General features: G+C 44.7%; 1 protein-coding gene across 2 annotated transcripts in view; it reads right to left on the reverse strand.

The window, feature by feature from the left end:
- The window catches only part of LOC138293603 (acyl-coenzyme A amino acid N-acyltransferase 2-like), an 81,621-nt gene that overhangs the window by 22,855 nt on the left and 36,616 nt on the right, over positions 1 to 22,150 (reverse strand). For both annotated transcript variants that reach the window (XM_069232873.1, XM_069232874.1), the window contains exon 2: positions 21,233 to 21,718. In XM_069232873.1, coding sequence (XP_069088974.1) covers positions 21,233 to 21,695 — 463 coding nt within the window. In that variant the 5' untranslated portion in view covers positions 21,696 to 21,718. The remainder of the gene's footprint in view (positions 1 to 21,232; positions 21,719 to 22,150) is intronic.

The raw sequence follows: 22,150 nt of genomic DNA on the forward strand, positions 1-22,150 counted from the left end.
AACTGGCACCATCAACCTCGCAATAAGTCTTCCGGTATCAGGCACAGGCAGCATCCTGACAACATGGAACCCTATCACCACAGAGGAAACCACAATCATTTTGAACACCATCCACTTCGCAACCCCATTTGACCCTTGGCCTCACCACACCTTTGACAAAGGGTGCTATCAGCAAAGCCTCCACCCCCTTCCTCGACACCGCCTTCAACACAGCGACTTTCCTGGAGGTCTGGAAGCATGCAGGTCTCCCCTGAAGAAGTCCTCAGCAGACCCAGCCAAACTTGTGAACTACCAATCTCCCTCCCAACACGCCCGGCCAACATCCTACAAAGAGCCATCAACAGATGCCTCACTGAACACCTGCCAACCACCAACTCCTTGACACATGCAATCAGGTTTCAGACAATACCACATACAGGAACAGCTCCCATCGCAGCAGCAGACAACAGTCAGATAATCCTAGTCAGAGAAGAATCCACACCCCTCATTCTACTTGACCTCTCTGCAGCCTTCAACACAGTCTCCCATCCCTTCCTGATCAGATGACTTCACGAGGCCGGCATCCAAGGAACCATACTCCAATAGATCTGGACCTTCTTTACTGGAATGACACAAACAGTTAACAAGGCACCACACTTCATATAAATCCAGAAATTCATTTGCACAGTCCTGCAGGGTTCCTCGCTGAGCCCGATCCTCTTCAACATCTACCTGATGCCATTCGCAGAGGTCATTGGTGCATGCAACACTTACATTCATCTAGGCCGACAACACACAATTTATATTGTTCCTCTCGGACACAACACCCAACACCGGGAACAACTTCAACTTGTGCTTGATGGAAGTGGCCACCTGGATAAAGTCCAACTGCCTCAAACTCAACACAGACAATACCTAAGTGATACTCTTCGTAAAAGAGGCCTTGCCATGAGACTCTGCCTACGGACCTCAAATCCTTCCCAGCATTCAAGCAAGAAGTCTTGGGATCGTTATCCACAGCACGCTGGACATGCCTGCCCAGGGAAATGCCATTGCCGCGGCCTGCAACCACATCTTGAGGATGCTGAAAAATATAATCAAGTGATACCCAGCAACACCAGGAAAACCGATACCCAAACCCTCATCATCAGAAGACTGGACTACAGGAATGCCACCTGTAGGAAAGTACCATCTTGCCTGGCATGTTACCCCATATTTCACTGTATATATGTTGTTTTAGTTGTATGTGTCACTGGGATCCTGCCAGCCAGGGCCCCACTGCTCATAAGTGTGCCCTGTATGTGTTCCCTGTGTGATGACTAACTGTCTCACGAAGGCTCTGCTAACCAGAACCTCAGTGGTTATGCTCTCTCTTTGCTTTCCAAATTGTCACTAACAGGCTAGTGACCAATTTCACCAATTCACATTGGCATACTGGAACACCCTTATAATTCCCTAGTATATGGTACTGAGGTACCCAGGGTATTGGGGTTCCAGGAGATCCCTATGGGCTGCAGCATTTCTTTTGTCACCAATAGGGAGCTCTGACAATTCTTACACAGGCCTGCCACTGCAACCTGAGTGAAATAACATCCACATTATTTCACAGCCATTTACCACTGCACTTAAGTAACTTATAAGTCACCTATATGTCTAACCTTTACCTGGTAAAGGTTGGGTGCTAAGTTACTTAGTGTGTGGGCACCCTGGCACTAGCCAAGGTGCCCCCACATTGTTCAGGGCAAATTCCCCAGACTTTGTGAGTGCGGGGACACCATTACACGTGTGCACTATACATAGGTCACTACCTATGTATAGCGTCACAATGGTAACTCCGAACATGGCCATGTAACATGTCTAAGATCATGGAATTGTCACCCCAATGCTATTTTGGCATTGGGGAGACAATTCCATGATCCCCCGAGTCTCTAGCACAGACCCGGGTACTGCCAAACTGCCTTTCCCGGGGTTTCACTGCAGCTGCTGCTGCTGCCAACCCCTCAGACAGGTTTCTGCCCTCCTGGGGTCCAGCCAGGCTTGGCCCAGGAAGGCAGAACAAAGGACTTCCTCAGAGAGAGGGTGTTACACCCTCTCCCTTTGGAAAAAGGTGTCAGGGCTGGGGAGGAGTAGCCTCCCCCAGCCTCTGGAAATGCTTTGATGGGCACAGATGGTGCCCATCTCTGCATAAGCCAGTCTACACCGGTTCAGGGATCCCCCAGCCCTGCTCTGGCGCGAAACTGGACAAAGGAAAGGGGAGTGACCACTCCCCTGACCTGCACCTCCCAGGGGAGGTGCCCAGAGCTCCTCCAGTGTGCTCCAGACCTCTGCCATCTTGGAAACAGAGGTGCTGCTGGCACACTGGACTGCTCTGAGTGGCCAGTGCCAGCAGGTGACGTCAGAGACTCCTTCTGATAGGCTCTTAGCTGTGTTGCTAGCCTATCCTCCTTCCTCGGTAGCCAAACCTCCTTTTCTGGCTATTTAGGGTCTCTGCTTTGGGGAATTCTTTAGATAACGAATGCAAGAGCTCATCAGAGTTCCTCTGCATCTCTCTCTTCACCTTCTGCCAAGGAATCGACCGCTGACTGCTCAGGAAGCCTGCAAAACTGCAACAAAGTAGCAAAGACAACTACTGCACCCTTGTATCGCTGATCCTGCCGCCTTCTCGACTGTTTTCCTGGTGGTGCATGCTGTGGGGGTAGTCTGCCTCCTCTCTGCACTAGAAGCTCCGAAGAAATCTCCTGTGGGACGACGGAATCCTCCCCCTGCAACCGCAGGCACCAAAAGAACTACATCACCGGTCCTCTGGGTCCCCTCTCAGCACGACGAGTGTGGTCCCTGGAACTCAGCAACTCTGTCCAAGTGACTCCCACAGTCCAGTGACTCTTCAGTCCAAGTTTGGTGGAGGTAAGTCCTTGCCTCCCCACGCTAGAATGCATTGCTGGGTAACGCGTGATTTGCAGCTGCTCCGGCTCCTGTGCACTCTTCCAGGATTTCCTGTATGCACAGCCAAGCCTGGGTCCCCGACACTGTAACCTGCAGTGCACAACCTCCTGAGTTGTCCTCCGGCGTCGTGGGATCTCCTTTTGTGACTTCGGGTGAGCTCCGGTTCACTCTTCTTCGTAGTGCCTGTTCCGGCACTTCTGCGGGTGCTGCCTGCTTCTGTGAGGGCTCCCTATCTTGCTGGGCGCCCCCTCTGTCTCCTCACCCAATTGGCGACATCCTGGTCCCTACTGGGCCACAGCAGCATCCAAAAACCCTAACCGCGACCCTTGCAGCTAGCAAGGCTTGTTTGTGGTCTTTCTGCGTGGGAACACCTCTGCAAGCTTCTTCACGACAAGGGACATCCATCCTCCAAAGGGGAAGTTCCTAGTCCTCTTCGTTCTTGCAGAATCCACAGCTTCTACCATCCGGTGGCAGCTTCTTTGCATCCTCAGCTGGCATTTCCTGGGCATCTTCCCAATCTCGACTTTGTCGCGACTCTTGGACTTGGTCCCCTTGTTCCACAGGTACTCTCGTCCGGAAATCCACCTTTGTTGCATTGCTGGTGTTGGTCTCCCTTGCAGAATTCCCCTATCACGACTTCTGTGCTCTCTGGGGAATATAGGTGCACTTTACACCTACTTTTCAGGGTTTTGGGGTGGGCTATTTTTCTAACCCTCACTGTTTTCTTACAGTTCCAGCGACCCTCTACAAGCTCACATAGGTTTTGGGTCCATTCGTGGTTCGCATTCCACTTTTGGAGTATATGGTTTGTGTTGCCCCTATACCTATGTGCTCTCATTGCATTCTATTGTGACTATACATTTCCTCCATTACTTCCTTTTGCTATTACTGCATATTTTTGGTATTGTGTACATATATCTTGTGTATATTTGCTATCCTCGTACTGAGGGTACTCACTGAGATACTTTTGGCATATTGTCATAAAAATAAAGTAGCTTTATTTTTAATATATCTGTGTATTGTGTTTTCTTATGATATTGTGCATATGACACCAGTGGTATAGTAGGAGCTTTGCATGTCTCCTAGTTCAGCCTAAGCTACTTTGCCATAGCTACCTTCTATCAGCCTTTGCTGCTAGACACCTCTTCTACACTAATATGGGATAACTGGACCTGGTACAGAGTGTAAGTACCCCTTGGTACCCACTACAAGCCAGGCCAGCCTCCTACACCACCATGCAGGAATCACCAACCAGCTCACAAAAAGATTTCATACCTTCCAGAACGCAGCAGCCAGACTGGTCTTCAACCTCCTATTCTAGTCTCGTGACACACCACACGTAAGTGACCTACACTGGCTCTCTATACATAAGCAGGCACAGTTCAAGCTCCATACCCAAATGTACAAAAGCACTACAAAACACAGGTCCAGCCTACTTGAGCAGTTGTGTGCAGTTCCACCAACCAACCAGGAACCTCTGCTCAGCTGAACTCTCACTAGCACACAAGCCATGGATATTTAAAAGCAAATCAGGAGGTCCTGCCTTCTCATACATCACTCATAAAGTATAAAACAACCCCCACAGACCACATTAGAGCCTCCTCTTCGCTTCTTGAATACTGCAAGAAGTTAAAGCCCTGGCTCTTTGAGTAAGGCCCTCAAGAACTGCCCACACACCTGCTAAGTGCCAAGAAACTCTCCCAGGTGATAAGGCGCTTTAAAAGGCCACATAACATCCGAGTCTAGCATGATGGTGAAAGCTGTTTATAAGCCAGACATAAAAAAGCTAGCAACTGGTTGCAATTGGTCAAATGTTCCTGAAAATGTGGGCCCCTCGAGTACATATTCCATTGTCCCTTGTACCCAATACATGAGCTGCAAATTTAGGCGAGCAATGCCACAGCTGCACGCCATGGTAGCTCACTATGTGAATGAGAGATGTAATATGATGGCATCCTCTGCATGCCCATTCAGTGCGCAAAGCCTTCATGCCCTTTAAAGTGTGGGCACAGCCAAGCCACTGTGAAAAAGAAAGAAAGGCTAAGAGGGATGAAAACAACTGGAACCACAGCCATGATATAAAATGTAGACAGAAAAGAACTAACTTCCCTCATGCTAAATGGATGGCATGAACACAAAAGTGAAATGCAGAGAGCATATAAAGAGACTGTGGCACAAAAAAGAGATCTTGGTGGTTGAACTGTGACAAGAAGCACTACGCTCAGTACTGAGGGGCATATTTTGAAGGAATTGACGTAGGGCAGCACCTCAGGTTTTTCTGCTATGTTACCCTACGCCAATTTAAAAGGGCAGAAATGCACTATATTTACAAGATATGGTGTATTTCTGTCCTTTCCTCTTGTGCTGGCGCATAATTTGCTGTCTAGCGCCAACACAGTCACCCTTGCACCATTGTGCAAGGGTGTCTCCATTGCATGCAGGATTGTTTTTGTGCAGGAAGGGGCACCTTCCTGCACAGAAACAACCCCAGAAAGGTGTTTTCCTATTTCTATGTGTGCTGCAGAATGCAGCACACATTGAAAGAAGAAACAATGAGGAGAAATAACACATATTTCTCCTTGTTGCGCCTGCCCTGAGGAGGCATACAGTTGTGACACATTCCCAGTGGCTTTGCGTGGCTTCGTAGATATGGATCTGCACTATGCGCCGCCAGAGCGTCAGAAAACGTTACGCCCTGGTGGCACAAGGGGCTTGAAAATATGCTCCTGAATTTGAGCCGGCGGTTGCCGGTGGGGTCCGCCGGCGCTAATTTTTGGACAACTTTTTTTTCTAATCAGGCTTTCACCCACAACAAGAGCGAGAAAAACACAAAAGGTGAAAGAAGGAGGAAAAGAAAGACAGAAACACAGCGAGAAATGGAAAAAGCAGGGATGAAAAATCCAGCAGGAGTCAGATAAAGAGGAAGGGGGTGTCTGTGGTGAACAGGAGAGGCAAGAGGTGGAATCAAAGCTACACAGCCTTGCTATTAGGCACCCTGATGTTCCATAGCATGAGGCGCTGTCCTCTAAGCAAAACATGGAGCCCCGGCATTTATTCCTTAACAAATTAAGCACTTACTGCACTGTACCTGTTTGATCAACACTGATGCTCTATTCACTCTTTTTCATTTCTGATGGTCGTGGGACAATTATATTTTCTTCTAACCTATCTGCTAAGTGAAAACATAGCAAAGAGAATGCATATTCAGTCTTTAAGCACAATTTACATTGACCTGAAAATGCTCCATATGCTGTCGCGTCCGCAGGGTGACAGAACTGCACCAACTCTCATAACTTTCAGTGGCACAGTTGGGAAACACTTGGATTGGATTTGGATTGTTGCTGAGTGTCAGTGCTCGTTCCCACCCACAGGCAGATCAGACAGTCGCCTGTTGACCAGACAGCACCTGGCCCCTGGTGATACCACTGCTCTAACCCACCCACTATGGCCTCATGGAGATGACCTGGCAGGGGATAGGTCAAGAAAAGCCCAGGACTGATGCTCTGCGGGGCTTAGTGAGAATGCCCCCCCATGCGAGGCCCGTGCATCCTCCCATCCTCGCCATACACAACATGGCCTAAAAGTGACAGCACGGCGGGTATGGCACTGATTCTGGGCTGGGCCAGCCACATGAGGCAGGGCCTCTCCCTACCCCTCAGGTGAAAATGCCTTAAGGGCCAGAGCAACACCGCGGCAACCAGTCTCAGTTTGACACCATAGCCGGGGAGTGCCCATGATGCTGGTGCCACATTACAGTGGTCTGGTGGGAACTGGGGAAGACAATAAGGGCCAGATGTAGTAAAGTAAAATTTTGCAACTCGCAAAAATGGGATGCAGAAAGTGTCTCAGACACCTTCTGCGACTCACTAGGGGGTCGCAAAGACCCACCTCATTAATATTCATGAGGTGGGTCGCAGTTTGCGACCCCATAGCGAGTCCCTGCACTCACAGGGATGGTGGCCTGCTGTAGTCAGCAGACCTCCATGTCTGTGACTGCTTTATAAATAAAGCAGTTATTTTTTTCTTTTTGCAGCCCGTTTTCCTTAAAAGAAAACGAGTTGCAAAAAGAAAAAACTTCCAAAACCATTTGGTTTCGTTTTTTTCAGAGTAGGCAGTGGTCCATAGGACCACTGCCTGCTCTGAAAAAATATTTTTTTCGGCATTCACAAAGGGGTAGGGGTCCCATGGGGACCCTGTCCCTTTTGCGGATGAGTTACCACCAGTGTGACACTGGTGGTAACTGCGAGTTGGTTTGCGACCGCATTCGCGGTCACAAAGCAACTCAGCATGGCGATGCGGTCGCAAATAGGAAGGGAACACCCCTTCCTATTTGCGAGTCGCATCCTCAAATTATGAGTCGGTAACGACTCGCAATTTAAGGATGAGCATAGCGTTCAGCCTTTTGCATGCCGCAAACTGCGTTTTTCACAGTTTGCGACATGCAAAAGGCTTCCTACATCTGGCCCTGAGTCTCTGTGGGCCGGTTTACAGAGGCCCTAAAACACCGGCCCATAGGTAATCTTGAGGCACCGGCCCAATGCCAGACTGCCCGCCTTCCCAATCCGACCCTGGCCATCAGACTTGTTAGGGGCTTGCCTTAAGGGCTTTCCCCCTTGGCCTAGCCAACTGCGGGGGTTCTAACATATGCAGCCCCTGCGTTCAGCCAATGCCACAGTGCCCGACCCCCTTGGAAACCCAAGAGAGTCAGGGAAGGGGGTGGCAGAGCGGTTTCATGCCAGTGGGACCAGATTTTGTGCTACAGTGGATAGCAGAGCAATTTGGCTAAGTAACATATTCCAAGGCTCTCCGCCCAAACACGTGTTCCTTGCCTGTGGGTAGGGGCGGTGGCTGTTACCAAGAATCAGGGGAGGAGGTAAGTGGCTGACAATGCTCGGTTCCCCTGTTCTAAAGTACTATTGACCATTAATTTCCCTTTTTATATCCACTTTGAGCAGTGGCGTAGCATGGGGGGTGCAGAGGGGGGGGCGGCCGCACCGGGTGCAACATCTGGGGGGGGCGCGCTCGCACTCGCGAGTGCTAAAATCCACGGGTTAGGGGGCGCAAATTACTTGCCTTGCCCCGGGTGCTGACAACCCACGCTACGCCACTGACTTTGGGGACCATACATCAATTAATAAAATGAGGCAAGGGACTTCATACAGAGTAACTCTGCAATATTGGAGCTGAAAGCTCAATACCACACTGAATGAGTATTGAATAAGGGGGTATATAACCCATTCATTCTACTAGATCACTCTTGGTTTATTTGAAGCTCCTAAGTTAATTTGGGTGGCCCCAAGGAGAAGCACCCCATTAGTGTAACAACTGATATCAGAAGCCTTAGACCTAAGGAACAGATTACAAGATGAAGACTAGAGAGCGAAACCGGGCAGCAGTCCTGAATTAAATGCCCCCAGTGCATTTAGGGGAAAGTAAAGAGAACTGTAATAAACAGGGCATCACAGACACAGGATACAGGATCAGGATAAATTAAGAAATCACAGTGTTCTAATTTGTCGTGTTTTGGGCCACAACTCCTTGCAAATCCTCCACTAACTACCAATCTTGTAATTTCTACAACAGGAATAAAACCTTTACCAATGGAGAATTTTATAACTGTTACAACCCAGATAAATGCACCCTCCTTCTGACAATCTGGACTTCCTGTCAATTCAGACGTTGAATCTGTATACAGAGGAGATAAAGGAAATTCTATTTCTAATATCGATATTACTATAAGAATAGCATAGAAAATTGCGAATAGTATTACAGAAATACTCAAAGTTGTTTGTAATTCCCAGTGAGAGAGGGTCACCACAACAAATAAAGTTATCCTTAAAGAGAGTGTCATATCAGAACAGGGAATTCATACCCCAGGGTCAGCTCTTATCCCCTGTTTCATGTGTAGAAAGGAATGGAGCACACAATTGTGCCACCCAGGTGACAAAAAACAAATCACAAAGTACTTCTTAAGTAACAAGAAAGAGGAGGTGCTGGACAGCATAGGACTGCTTACCAAGGAGACGGAGAACCTTATATACATTGATTTCTGTCCTAGCTATGAATCAGAAGGTCCATTTAACATCTTAATTTGACAAAATAGTCTCAGGATTCTGCATTGTTTTGTAGATTTGGATCATCTCAGATTAGGCGACCAGATATCCATTCCATTTTTTTTATTGAAAATGAGTCTCAAAAAAGAATGTACCACACTAGCTAGTCTAGGCTGCATTATTATGCAAAAATAGTCAGCAAGGTTGACATATTATTGGATAGGGGGATAAAGCTAAAAAATGTGTAAGCAAGGAAATATCCTTATTTCCTGAAGCAACAAATATGATCCAATATTAGGAATCCAAAAGACACTGCCTTGACTCGGATGACAGCGTTCAAAGGCCAAGACAATAATATTATTTAGGACACAAATAATTTGGCAATAACTGTATGTTTTGACAATAAATTGAGAGCCAGGTACCATCACTACCAGCCCTGGAGATACATTCAATTGATCAACAGTGCCGGCATCAATGATATAGGCAAGGGGGGGGTTTCTAATTTACGTCAGAGACTCTGCAGATCAACTCTTGGAATATCGCTGGTTGCTTTAGACAGGTAAAAAACCATTCCCAGAAACTCTATAGATGTTAGAATTCTTACAACATGATCTACTTATAGGAAACATGGAAAGAATGGCAGTCGAGTTTTCAAAACTATATCCTCATGGCTGTCCCAGTGATGGCTTATCAGTACTATTACACAGTACTGCAGGACTAACCAAATATTGTATTCCCTATTGGTCCAAAAATGTCTTGGCAGTGTGGGTAAAGTAGGATACAAGTATACAACTTCACTCAATCAATGTTTACATTTCTCCGTTAGAAGCCTGGGACAGAGAGAGATTAACAACTTTTCTTGACAAATTTGAAACATTAAGAAGCATATTTAACCTTGGTCCCCCAAGGATCAATCATCTCACCTTTGCTTTTCAACATCTACATGATATCTTTACCAGAACTGATCAATGATTTCCATCTCACATGCTACAACTATGCAGATGACACACAAATACTTCTTAAATTAGAATGCCCCAAAAACATTGAAAACTCACAAATCTTCAGTTGCCTCAGAGCCGTTGATCAGTGGATTACCTGGAGTCATCTCAAACTAAATACCTCCAAAACAGAAATACTCTTATGTGGTGACTGGAAAAATTATGACCCTCTGTGCGTCTGGCCTGATGATTTCGGACCACCTCCTCAATTATCCAAGGAAGTTAAAAACCTAGGAATAACCATGGATTCCAAGTTAACTATGAATGCCCAAGTGGACAAATTAGCACGAACAAGCTTCATCACCTTGAAGACTTTACAACGCATCTTCACCCACCTCGGATTTCCACACAAGGTTCAAGCTACTATCTCGCTTGTACTATCCAAACTGGATTATGCCAATGGCCTCTACCATGGATCATCTCTATCTATTATGAAAAAACTACAACGTATCCAGAATTCTGCAGCCAGGCTACTATTACATGTAAAGCCGCAAGCCCACATCTCCCCTGTCTTGAGAGCACTACACTGTTTACCCGCTGCCAGAAGATGCACTTTCAAGCTGCTTTGTATCACCCACAAAGCTATACATGGAACAGGACCACTTTTTATCAGAAACAAAATAACCAAATACATCCAACAAAGAAACCTCCGCTCAAGATTGGCACCCCACCTTAAAACACCACCATACAAGAAAAAGACTATAGGTGGTACATCCTTCTCCGTTCAAGCAGCCAAATTATGGAATTCATTACCCCCAACTATAAGAGCCACAGATAACTTTCTTATCTTCAGAAAACCACTCAAGAGTTGGCTCTTTCCTTCATAACCACCATATTAAAACAACTATGGACTGCATATGCCTATGTTGATAAATATTTTTTTCAGATTATGTGTGTATTTCTAGTTATGTATAGTTCTTTAGAAAATATGTATTGCTACTATGTCATAACAATAAAATACACACACACTCTTTAAACCTGTTTGACTAAATATATTTTACCCATGGTTCTAATTATGTATTGTATGTACATATGTGTGTGTATTCATGTGTGTTTGTATGTGTGTGTATGTGTGTGTGTACTGTATATATATATATATATGTATCTATGTAAGTGTATATGTTGTTTCTGTGCTTGGCATGTTCGTGGGTCATTGCATGGCTCCTGGGTGGGTTGTTATACTAGATATCTATGAATTCCTGCTCTCATCTTATCACACTTATCTACCCATCATCATATGTCATGTCTCTATCAAACTATCCTCCAGTCTCACTCTGACTCATCCCAAATCCTTTCTTCTACTTTCATCTCCTAAATGACTCTGCCTAAGCTCTTCCCTCCGCTTCTACATCTAACGCACCAAACCTCACTACTACCATGACCTCCCACACAACCCTACTAAATTCTCCTGCATTCATCTCACCCTGCTACTATGCTCTCGTTAACCCTTCCACATACTCTTCCCTCCTCCATCCCCCTTTACTCATCCCAAGCCTTTGGGTTGAGTAAATGAAGGATATACTCCCAATTAACACTTCTGGATTTCTTTCCTCCTCCACACCTCCATCACTCCAGTCAATCTAACTAACAAACTCTCATATCCGCGGCTCAAATTAACTCATAATAATACTAAAACTGTACTCATTATTTCCCGATACTAATCCATCACTAATTCTTATTGGGTTCCAGAGTAGCGTGCTACTCACCGAAAAGCACTTCGACGCCTCATCAAGGGTAGTAAGCGCTATATAAATACGATTACAATGCAATACAATACAATTCCTAACAATCATTTATTTCAGCAAGGGTATAAGGAGCCCCAAAGGTATTCCATGGATCAACAACTATCAGTCCTTGTTCCTGTCTTTAAAGATATGAAGTTTATAAACGTAGGCAAAATGGCTAGTTCAACATTGGTGGACATTCGTGGACTTGGATCTACAGCATCTAAATGGAGACATTTGAATGATCAACCGCACAGTTGACTTTCAAAATAACAGGCAAATCATCCGGTATTGACTACACCTCCATACATGCTACTGATTTTGATTATCTATAAGATTTCAAAATAATAGAGTGCAATATATTAGTTTAAGTGTTCATATAGTGGAGTTTAGAACAGACAAACATCAAGAGAAGGAAGAACCTACGGTAAAGAGAGGGAAAAGGATTATATTGAATTATGAATTGGGTCAGCTAATACATAAGATCTGGGATCAACCATTTTTCGCCAGTTTTTTGTCAGCTATAAAAACTCAACCTGGACAGCATCCATGGCAGATTCTGATCTTTTCATTGCACTTCTTAAGAAAAATTTTGTGTTTGTGGCTATAACAGTTTCCACAAACGCAAATGCGACATCGAGTACAAAGTAAAATTACAGATGACAATCTACAGAAAGTAACTAAGGCTTTTCTTGAAGGCAGACGGGAGTATGCGTAGCGTGCCTGCTATGAAAAGGATGAAGGCCAATCTAAGAAGTGAAATCCAGAATTTTTAAATAAAAGAATAGGAACGCATGTGGTCGGGTTACATCAGACAGTACTCATTAAAAACACTCTGGGCTTTTGGTCCATTGTAGGATGAGGTACTAAAACCCTTAAGGCGGGATGTGATTATCATATTCCATACGATCAGCGGGAACAACATTTAATATCGCTGTATGGAGGCATTGAAACAGATAGGCCGAATAAGATGGGCACGCAGGAAGTCTCAACTTAGGAGTCTTAATATAAAAGTTAAAAATGACGCTAGAAATGGCGCAATGGAATCTTGTAGATTCCATTGCGCCATTTTTAACGATCCTCTAATGAGGGGACGCCCCCTATGCATACATCATGCATATATTATGCATGATGAGCCACAAAGGGTTTACAAGGTGGCACAAACATTGTTTGGGCCACCTTGTAAATATGGCGCTAAGGTAGTGGCCAATTAGCATCACATTTGCGGCAAAAATGATGCCGCAAATGTGGAGCTGAGGGGTGCAAGGGCCTTGTAAATCTGGCCAAAGTTTCCATCAGACCTCTTTCTCCTGAAATGTTGTATGATGGGCAACATGGTGGCCTTAACAAAGCTTGGCCATAAAGCTCTCAGTCAAAAAAGAAATCTCATGTTTCATAGACTTCTCAACAGCTTTTGATAAGATGAATATAAATTTTACACCCATAATGGACTGGAACAAGGGTGCATTTTGGCCCGCATCTCTTTAGTATTTATATATCAGATCTTGCTGACATACTAGTACATACATTTGATGATGCCCAAAGCTAATCGGGGCCAAAGTTCCTTTTTAAGGCTATGACGATGATTTGGTTATCCTGGCAACTGCTCAAGTAGGCTGACAAAGGCAAGTGGATGGACTGCAATCCTTTAATGTGGAAAATAATCTTCACATTAATAGTAATACAACTAGGGGAATGTCCTTTTGGCGATGGAGGTCTAAATGTACCTGGACAATGGGCATCACCAAGATAGAGGAGGTCCAAGACTATACACACTTTGGAATTATGGTAGATAAAAACTTGCTTTGGAAAGGACACGCTGAGAAGCTGAGAAGTAGAACCTTAAGTGCAAATGGAGCAATAAAAAGTTTTACAGTGGTGTATGGGGGTGGGTTGATCGACCCACCTTTGGAGGCTTCAAAAGCAAAGATTGTCCCTGTAGTTTTATGAGGTTCTTTCATTTGGAACTGTAAAACAACTCAAAATCTAGAATCGATTTTCTTAAACTGCATCAGGAGACTAAACTTAATTCAACTCCATATTGTTGTCTACGATCAGAATTAGGCCTCACTTCTCTGACCGCTATGGTTGATATTAATCAAAACAACTATTTTATAGATTGTAAAGAGTCAGGAATCTACACCCTAAAAGTAATTTATATTAAGAACAACTTGGCCCCTCAAAAGGGAGATGTATCATCAGTACTCTGGATTAGCGAGCAAGGTACAAGCCTAATAATCACTACAGTGAATCCTACATTTCACTGAGACAACCAGGTCTTGGTTACAACATGCGGCTTTGGGAGGAAAACGTTTTTTTGGGTTTCAAGTTTCGGAATCTCCCCTTCAAGAACTTCGATGGCTCTTGAAAATCAAAGGCACACGCTGATAGTAAGTGAAGGTTGTGTAAATGAGATACGTCTACTGCACATATAACATGTCTGGGTCTATCCTTGCTTGAGGTACAGAAAAAATACCTAAAAATAAATTTTTAAGGCAGAACTGACCAGATCAAGGACAATTAAATGTACAGGGAAAAACTGAGTAGCAGTGGCATACCAAATTTGAGGGGGCCCCCTCCCTGCAAAGTCCCTGGAGGGAGACCCCTCCCCTCTAGACCCAGTCAGGGGCCTGCTGCCCATGCACAGTGTACTCTGCTGTGCTGAGGGCCCCACACCGCCGGAGCTGTGGGGGCCTTTGTTACACCATTGCAGAGTGGTAGTTAAGAGGCGCTCTGGTGAAACTGAAGAATAAAGTGATAGTACATTTTACTAATATATTAGTGGCACAGAAATTAGCATGTGGTGATTAATTAACCCTCATTTAAAAGCCTAACAGAGAAAATAACACAAAATAAAAAATGTGCACGTTTGAAGATGGTGGACAAAGTGGCCACCATTCGTATTTGACATCACGTTTTAACATGAGAAATTGTGCATTCATATTCAAGTAAGCTACTGAATTAATGTTAATTTATTAGAATTAATGTTATTTTATTAGAATTAATGTTATTTTATTAGATGAATATTAGAACTGAAATATTAAATGAACATGAATTAATCGTACTGATACTGATTTAACTGAAGTAATTAACATGAAGTCACACATGTGCAGAAAAATAAATGCACGTTTAAATTGTTCTAATGTCGTAAATAATCCTTGCAGTAAAATAATTTGCTTGGCATATTTAATTTAAACTGTAAAATGCGCAACAGATTTGATATGTATCAAATTGAATTAGAACGTATTAAGGCTTTCTTAGCTTCAGTAGGCCTGAAGATTTATTTCTGCAGCAGTAAAGGAAAATTACTTGCTTATTCTGTTCACTTTGACCTGAATTATTAGGTAGAGCTTACGTGCGGCTTTTCCGACGACTTGGCATCTATTTGGGCTTTTAACCATCATTATCACTCATTCCTGGACTTGCCTTTCAAAAATCCTTTGTTATTATTGGTAAATGCTTTACGTTTGTCCCTCCTTGGGGTGGTTTTGTTACTGCCTTAGGGACCAACCCTGTTACATGGATAATTACACGTTTGCTAATATGTTTGACGGCGAGCAACCTTCTTTTTCCTTTTGTGTCTCTCCTTCGCACTCACGGTGGCAGTGGCGCTTTGAATCGGCTCGCTTATGTAAACTGTTTTTCTTTTCATTTTTTAGTAAGCACGCTTTCACTATTTTCCAGTACAGTTTCTGAATTCCTTATTTGCATTCGCAATGGGCACGCCAACGTAATTAGTACATTTTTGGCTAACTTGTCTTTCAATCTGGCCACTTGACCTCCTCCAGTGGTTGTTTCACAATAAGTTAGTTTACATTCCGGCCACCGTATGGGCCCTTTCTACCACTGCTGATTAGTAACATTTACAATGCTTTTGTAGCGACTTCTAAAGTGGCTACAATATTTCCAGCAGTATTGCACAGCTGTTCCTTGTCACACAATTGCTTGAATGGCTCCGCCTGGCGATACATGTATGGAGCAATTTTTGTACGTGCTTGACAACTTTATTAGCTCTGGCTTAATCTGGCCATTTGCTCAACCGCATTTGCACATACAAAGTAGGGTCTCATTCTGTCCCTGTTTCAAGCATCTTTCAATGTGGCCCACATTACAACCTTGTGATTGAACGTACACAGCCTCCTTCATTGCGACTCTGAACTTAATATATTCAGAGATCGTCTCCTTAAGTTCTTGAACACAGTTAATGTATCAGCAGGCTAAAAGAGCATGTTTGTGATTTACAGGAGCACTTGACTGTTTCTCAACCAAAGGCAACTGAAAAGTGTATTTTGGTGAACAAAAAGGCTCACTTTGGCTTCCATATTCCAAGTGAGTGCACTCCAGTTTAGATTACTCACTTGTGCTTGCCGTCCCTCTTTAGAAGAATGTTTTGTAACAGAGCGTTGAATGACCTATGTATTAAGGACTGAGGACATGGTTGGATTTCGACAAAGTAACAATATTTGTTCTAGCTGTTGAGCAAGACAAGAAACTTTAATAAATCTCATCTGAGAATTGTTTAGCTCATTCTGTGAACTGTGAAAGAGGATCCTGTTGTTGCAATCAACTAGAAAATGTAATATTTTGGCAGAACTTATGAACGCATCGGAATAATCACTTATTATTCTCTGAGAAAATCCAGAATAGTTGCAAACTTGAAGGTGTCAGCGGCTACCACTGGATGCTGATTCTTGTGTGTAAGATGAGTCCACCTGGAGGACCAGTCCCAAGCCTGTGGTCATTTCTAGTTAGTGAGACACTTTGAAACTTTTAGTCAGTCTCTCAGTCTACTCCTGCTTTGAGTCTGCTGCTGTCTGCCGAAGCCTCAAAGTTCTTGGGTGTTCATGCTATGAGCTCCTGTCCCCTCTCTAAGCCTTCTGCCACATTTGATTTTAGGTTACAAGTTTCCTTAGTTCTAAATGTCCCTATTTGCTTATGCTGTTCAGTACAAATATGTCCAATCATTTCTGATTCAACTGCTGACCTGACCTATGTGAAGCACGTGTTCTGCACTGTCCCGATGCTGCTGTCTACTGATATCACAAGAGGGTGAACGCTCTATTCGATGTATCTTTCTTGTCTGCTGTCCCATGAGGAGAGGTATAAACTAAATGTAGTTTCTTCGTTTCCTTTTCAGCTTAGGTGACAACACCAGCATATTCTGTATAGAGAGTAACCCCAGTTAGATGATTTTCTAAATTATTGTTGCTCTTAGTTTGTTTTGCCTGCTTTGGTAGCCCTTTTCCACACATGCAAGTCCACATTCCTGTTAGAGTTAATGATGGCCCAGCCCTGAAATTGATTGTTATTAATTGAATTTTTATGATTTACAAATGTCACCATCATCTGCTTTAAAATCTTAAGTAAATGTGCACATTGTAGTTTTGTTAATTTATGTTATTCTTTTGGAGTGTTTAACCGTATTGATGTTTAGTAGACTTGATCTCGTCAGACATTTTGGTCAGCCCATGGTTTTTATGTATGTTTATAACTTAGCTTTGCGCACCATTGTTACATTGATTTTGGGATTGTAATAAAGATTTGAAACTTAATTCAGTTTGTAGCCTATTTATGGATAAAGTGGTCATGGTGTTTTAATTGCTTATGCATTTCATGTTGTTGGTGTAAATTGAAGGAATCCAGTTACCACACTCCTCGCTTGGTCCCAGGGTCCAGTCGACTTCTAGTGGTGAAAATAGTGATGGCATCTCACCAGAGCACTTGTGGTTTCTGAACCTGAGGTGGGAAGAGGACCTCCGCTTGCGCACCAGTAAAAGTATGCGCTTATCAGTAGTATCACGACCAATGGAAGATATGTTTAGAATTAGGGAGAATCACAGTGGGGCGTCATGAATAAAATATTGAGATGACAGCGGAAACTTAAGAAAAATGGAAGGGACAAAAAAACATAAACAGAATAAAATATAAAGAGAAAAAGAGTGGATTCTAGAGAGGCAAAAATAGTGTTAAAAGTAATTATTGGATTAACTAAGGGCCAGATGTAGGAAAAATCCAAATTGCGACTTGCAATTTGCAAGTCCCTGCGACTCGCAAATTGCAAGTTGCAATTTGGTATGCAGAAAGGTGTCTCTGACACCTTCTGCAACTCGCTATGGGGTCGCAAAGACCCACCTCATTAATATTAATGAGGTGGGTCGCAGTTTGCAACCCCATTGCGAGAATGGGCACTCACAGGGATGGTGGCCTGCTGGAGACAGCAGACCACCATGTCCATGACTGCTTTTTAATAAAATAATTTTTTTCTTAAAGGAAAACGAGCTGCACTTTAAAAAAAAAAAACGAAACCTTTAGTTTCGGATTTTTTCAGGGCAGGTAGTGGTCCATTGGACCACTGCCTGCTCTGAAAAAATATTTTTATTTCCACTCACAAAGGGGAAGGGGTCCCATGGGGACCCCTTCCCGTTTGCGACTGGGTTACCATCCACTTCAAGTGGATGGTAACTGCGATTCCAATGGAATTGAATTGCATTGCGAGTCGCAAATAGGAAGGGAACACCCCTTCCTATTTGCGAGTCGGAAATACATTTTACGAGTCGGATCCGACTCGCAAAAAGCATTTCTGCATACTGGAGAGGCTTTTGCGCCTCGCAAATGGCGTTTTTCACTGTTTGCGAGGCGCAAAACCCTTTCTACATCTGGCCCTAAGTATCAACACTAGCTTAATGAGTTTTTTCCATCAAGTCTTGATTTTTGCTGACAAGCTGACCGTTCATTAAGGTGGCAGTTCGTGACAATTCATTTTGCCTGGTAGGCATTCCTCATTTTCAAATCTATCAACAATTCATGGTCTTAACTTGCACATTTCTAGACTGGGCAATGTGGGCCTTCTGTGGAGCTGTAATGAGACTAAAAGGAACATGAGGGTGAAGGTCAAAAGGATAGTACCTGGCAGTGTAGTACCAACTATGCCATTCTGCCTCTTTACCTACTTTCTGGGTGATTGTGTGTGCTTCTCCGAGCCGAGGACGCCAGTGATGTCACTGAGAGATGCTGTTTGTGTTCTTGTGTTGATTTGGGCCCAGAGAGCCCATCTGCCCGCTGTGGACGGCGGCTCCGGTCCCTGAAACTAGACCATAAAAGACCTTTGTGGGCAGCAGGTGAGATTTAAATGGGAAACACTAGGTCTGATTCACAAAGGTAACCTACACTCTGAGTAAGTTTACACTTTTGAGTAAGTTTATTATTTTTCAGTGTTTACATAGAAACTACAAATATTTTCCTCCCACAAGAATAGAAACCTTTTTTGGGGCAGTACTTTTACAAACAAAACATGTTGTCTCTGTATGTGGTATCCAAGTTCACTTTTAGGGTTCAGAGGTTTTGGATGTTTAAAAATGTATTTAACATTTTTGGCAGGTTCTTGACAGCCTTAATGTTCTTTTAAATCAGGGCTGCAATATAGGAGAAATGAGGCCAAAGTCCTTCGGAAGAGAACAGGAAGAGACTGTCCACAGGAGTCTGCACTATAAAAACCTCTTGGGTTATTGTATTACAGCTAGAAATAACATGTGGCACATATCCACCTAGCACAGATTCTCAGAAATCCTCATGAAAGAAAACCATCTGTTCCTTCTGCCACAATGTTATATTTTCAGGAAACAGAAATCCTATCTTTGTGAGCACCCCGGAATTCCTGAGGGGGCCGGTAAGAGTACAGGAGACCCACAGAAACACTAAAGACCTGTGATTTTCACAGCAAAGTTTTCAACTGCTAAAAGTGGCTCTCATCCCAGTGGGACCACAAACAAAATGAAGAACTCCCACAGGAATTGGACCTGGAAATACCAAAGTCCCTTGGTAACTCCCTGTTTCTCAGGAGATTCCCAGAGTTAACATGAGGGCAGAATTAACATTCGCCATTCCAAGGTACGTTAGGCTGTATTTCTAGAGTGCTGCTCGTCACCCGGGTGAGTATCCGGGCGCTGTGCTGCTGCGTTGGTTGAAAAGCCAGGTTTTGACTCCCTTTCTGAAGAGGGTCAGGGAGGAAGATAACGTTCCAGGACTTGGCGGCTAAATAGGACAAGGGGCGACCTCCGGTGCGGCAGCGTCTGATTCTTGGTAACTGCGCGAGGGCTAGGATGAGCGGAGAGGAGTTTTCTGGGACGTTGGTGGACGCTCAGTCGGTGGTTCAGGTAGGCAGGGCCTAGGTCATGGAGGGATTTGTAGGCATGGGTTAAGCTTGAATTGACATCTTTGACATGTAATGAAGCCTTTAGTCTATCAAAAAGCAGTGCTTTGTCTCTGCTATCTCTCAAAACTAAAAGATGTGCAGTGAGCTGTCCACATTTTTCATAGATAAAGTCCCGAACATCAGAACTGCCATCCCCATCATAACTGCACCTTCCAACACAACAGAACTTTCTAATTCCATGCTTACACCACTCCACCTATCAGCCACCTTCGACACAATAGGAAACAGTGATTTCAGGCAGTGGTCATCAGTGCAAACCAACTTTCTGTTGGCACCAGTCTTTCTTTGAAGAGATTTCACAGTGTAAGACTGTTAAAAGTTCACATTCAGGGGGTCATTCCGACCCTGGCGGTCAAAGACCGCCAGGGCCGCGAATGACGGAAGCACCGCCAACAGGCTGGCGGTGCTTCCCTGCCCATTCTGACCCGGCGGTAAAGCCGCGGTCAAAAAACCGGGTCCGGCGGTTTCCCGCCGGATTTCCCCCGGCTGGGCGAATCCGCCATGGCGGCGCTGCAAGCAGCGCCGCCATGGGGATTCTGACACCCTTACCGCCAGCCTGTTTCTGGCGGTTTACACCGCCAGGAAGAGGCTGGCGGTAATGGGTGTCTAGGGGCCCCTGCACTGCCCATGCCACTGGCATGGGCAGTGCAGGGGCCCCCTAACAGGGCCCCAGCCGGCTTTTCACTGTCTGCCTAGCAGACAGTGAAAAGCGTGACGGGTGCAACTGCACCCGTCGCACACCTGCAACACCGCCGGCTCCATTCGGAGCCGGCTTCAGTGTTGCAGGCCCCCTTCATGCTGGGCCGGCGGGCGCTAACAGCGGGAAGGTTGGAATGGCTGCAGCGGTCTTTTGACCCCGGAGCGGCCAAATGGCGGTTCCCGCCAGGCGGGTGGCGACCGCCGCCCGCCGGGGTCAGAATGACCCCCTCAATCCCCGACCAGTCACAACATTCTTCAAAAATGTCCAATCTATTCCCCTCACACAGGAATATATTAGCCTTAGATCACAGTTGTGTAAGTTTGGTGCATAGTCAAGGGCTCTTCCCACAACCACAGAACCCTTTCCACTGGTCTAAACGACAAACAGCAGACCGCAGTCTGCATCCCAGACACCCAGATGCACTGAGAGACAATTGAAAAGGCAAACACTGCACTGAACCAAAAACATATAACAAACAATTACCCTACTGAAATAATGAAAGAAACTAAGAGCAGGATCCAACTGTTGCAAGCAGGTCTCTCTGAAATGTCGCAGATGGCAGTGAGGGACAAGGAATAGCACATATTGAAAGAATGAAAGCTCTGGTGGAAGGACACACTCACCTGGAGGTAGAAAAAGTGCTCCCCGCACCCTGCCTTCCCGGATCGCTATTCGTTGCACACCAGGTGCCACGTACCACCGCTCAATCATCTGGCTGGCCAAAGGCATAATGGAAGGAGATGGGTGAAGCTGCACTGAATCAAAAACATCAAAAGTAATCCGGTAGGGACTTCCAATTACATTTCGTTTCAAGAGCCGATGGAAAGGCTTCTCAGAGCGTAAGGACCAGAGAAGGCCCATGGGCAGTACACCTCGGTAATCCCCTCCACTAGCCGCTGCTTTCTCCAGGTCCACCTCTCCAGCAGCATCGCCTCGATAGAAAGCCCTTGAGATGTACAAGAATCCCTTCTCGTCCAACAGTGATGCCCTAATAGTCACCAGCTGATTGGGCTCCAGACCAGAGATGAAGATTCTGATGGGTTCATCTGCAAGGGACACCTTTGGGAGCACCCTGAGATCTACCATTGTGGAAACGATCCGTAAAATACCTAGTGAAAAAAAAGTACAAAAGAGGAGACTGAATTAGTGTGATGCAGCTCTCTCAGAATGAACGTCACACCTTGGAAATGCTTTCCATACAATCAGTGCACCAGCACAAGTCATGAACTCTAGGTATAGAGTAAGTACTAACACTACTGGATAAGCACCTCAAAACACTTCTTTTTGTGGTTCATGGAAAGAATGCCAGGCCAGGAATACCAACTCACTTCTGAGTTTTCCAAAGGTGAAGATTTGCAGTGAATATGATGAAATCTATGAAGGAAAAAAAAGAACCTGCAACCATCCATTCCCTATCCTCAAATGTATGCAGATTTACAAAATTAACAAGAGTGTCCCATAATATGACCCAAACTGTTTTATGAATTACCAATTAGGTATATGCAAACAAATTGAAAATGTACCCACCTGTTATACAATGC

The sequence above is a fragment of the Pleurodeles waltl genome, chromosome 4_2 (assembly GCF_031143425.1).
Source record: "Pleurodeles waltl isolate 20211129_DDA chromosome 4_2, aPleWal1.hap1.20221129, whole genome shotgun sequence".
Classification (NCBI taxonomy): Eukaryota; Metazoa; Chordata; class Amphibia; order Caudata; family Salamandridae; genus Pleurodeles; species Pleurodeles waltl.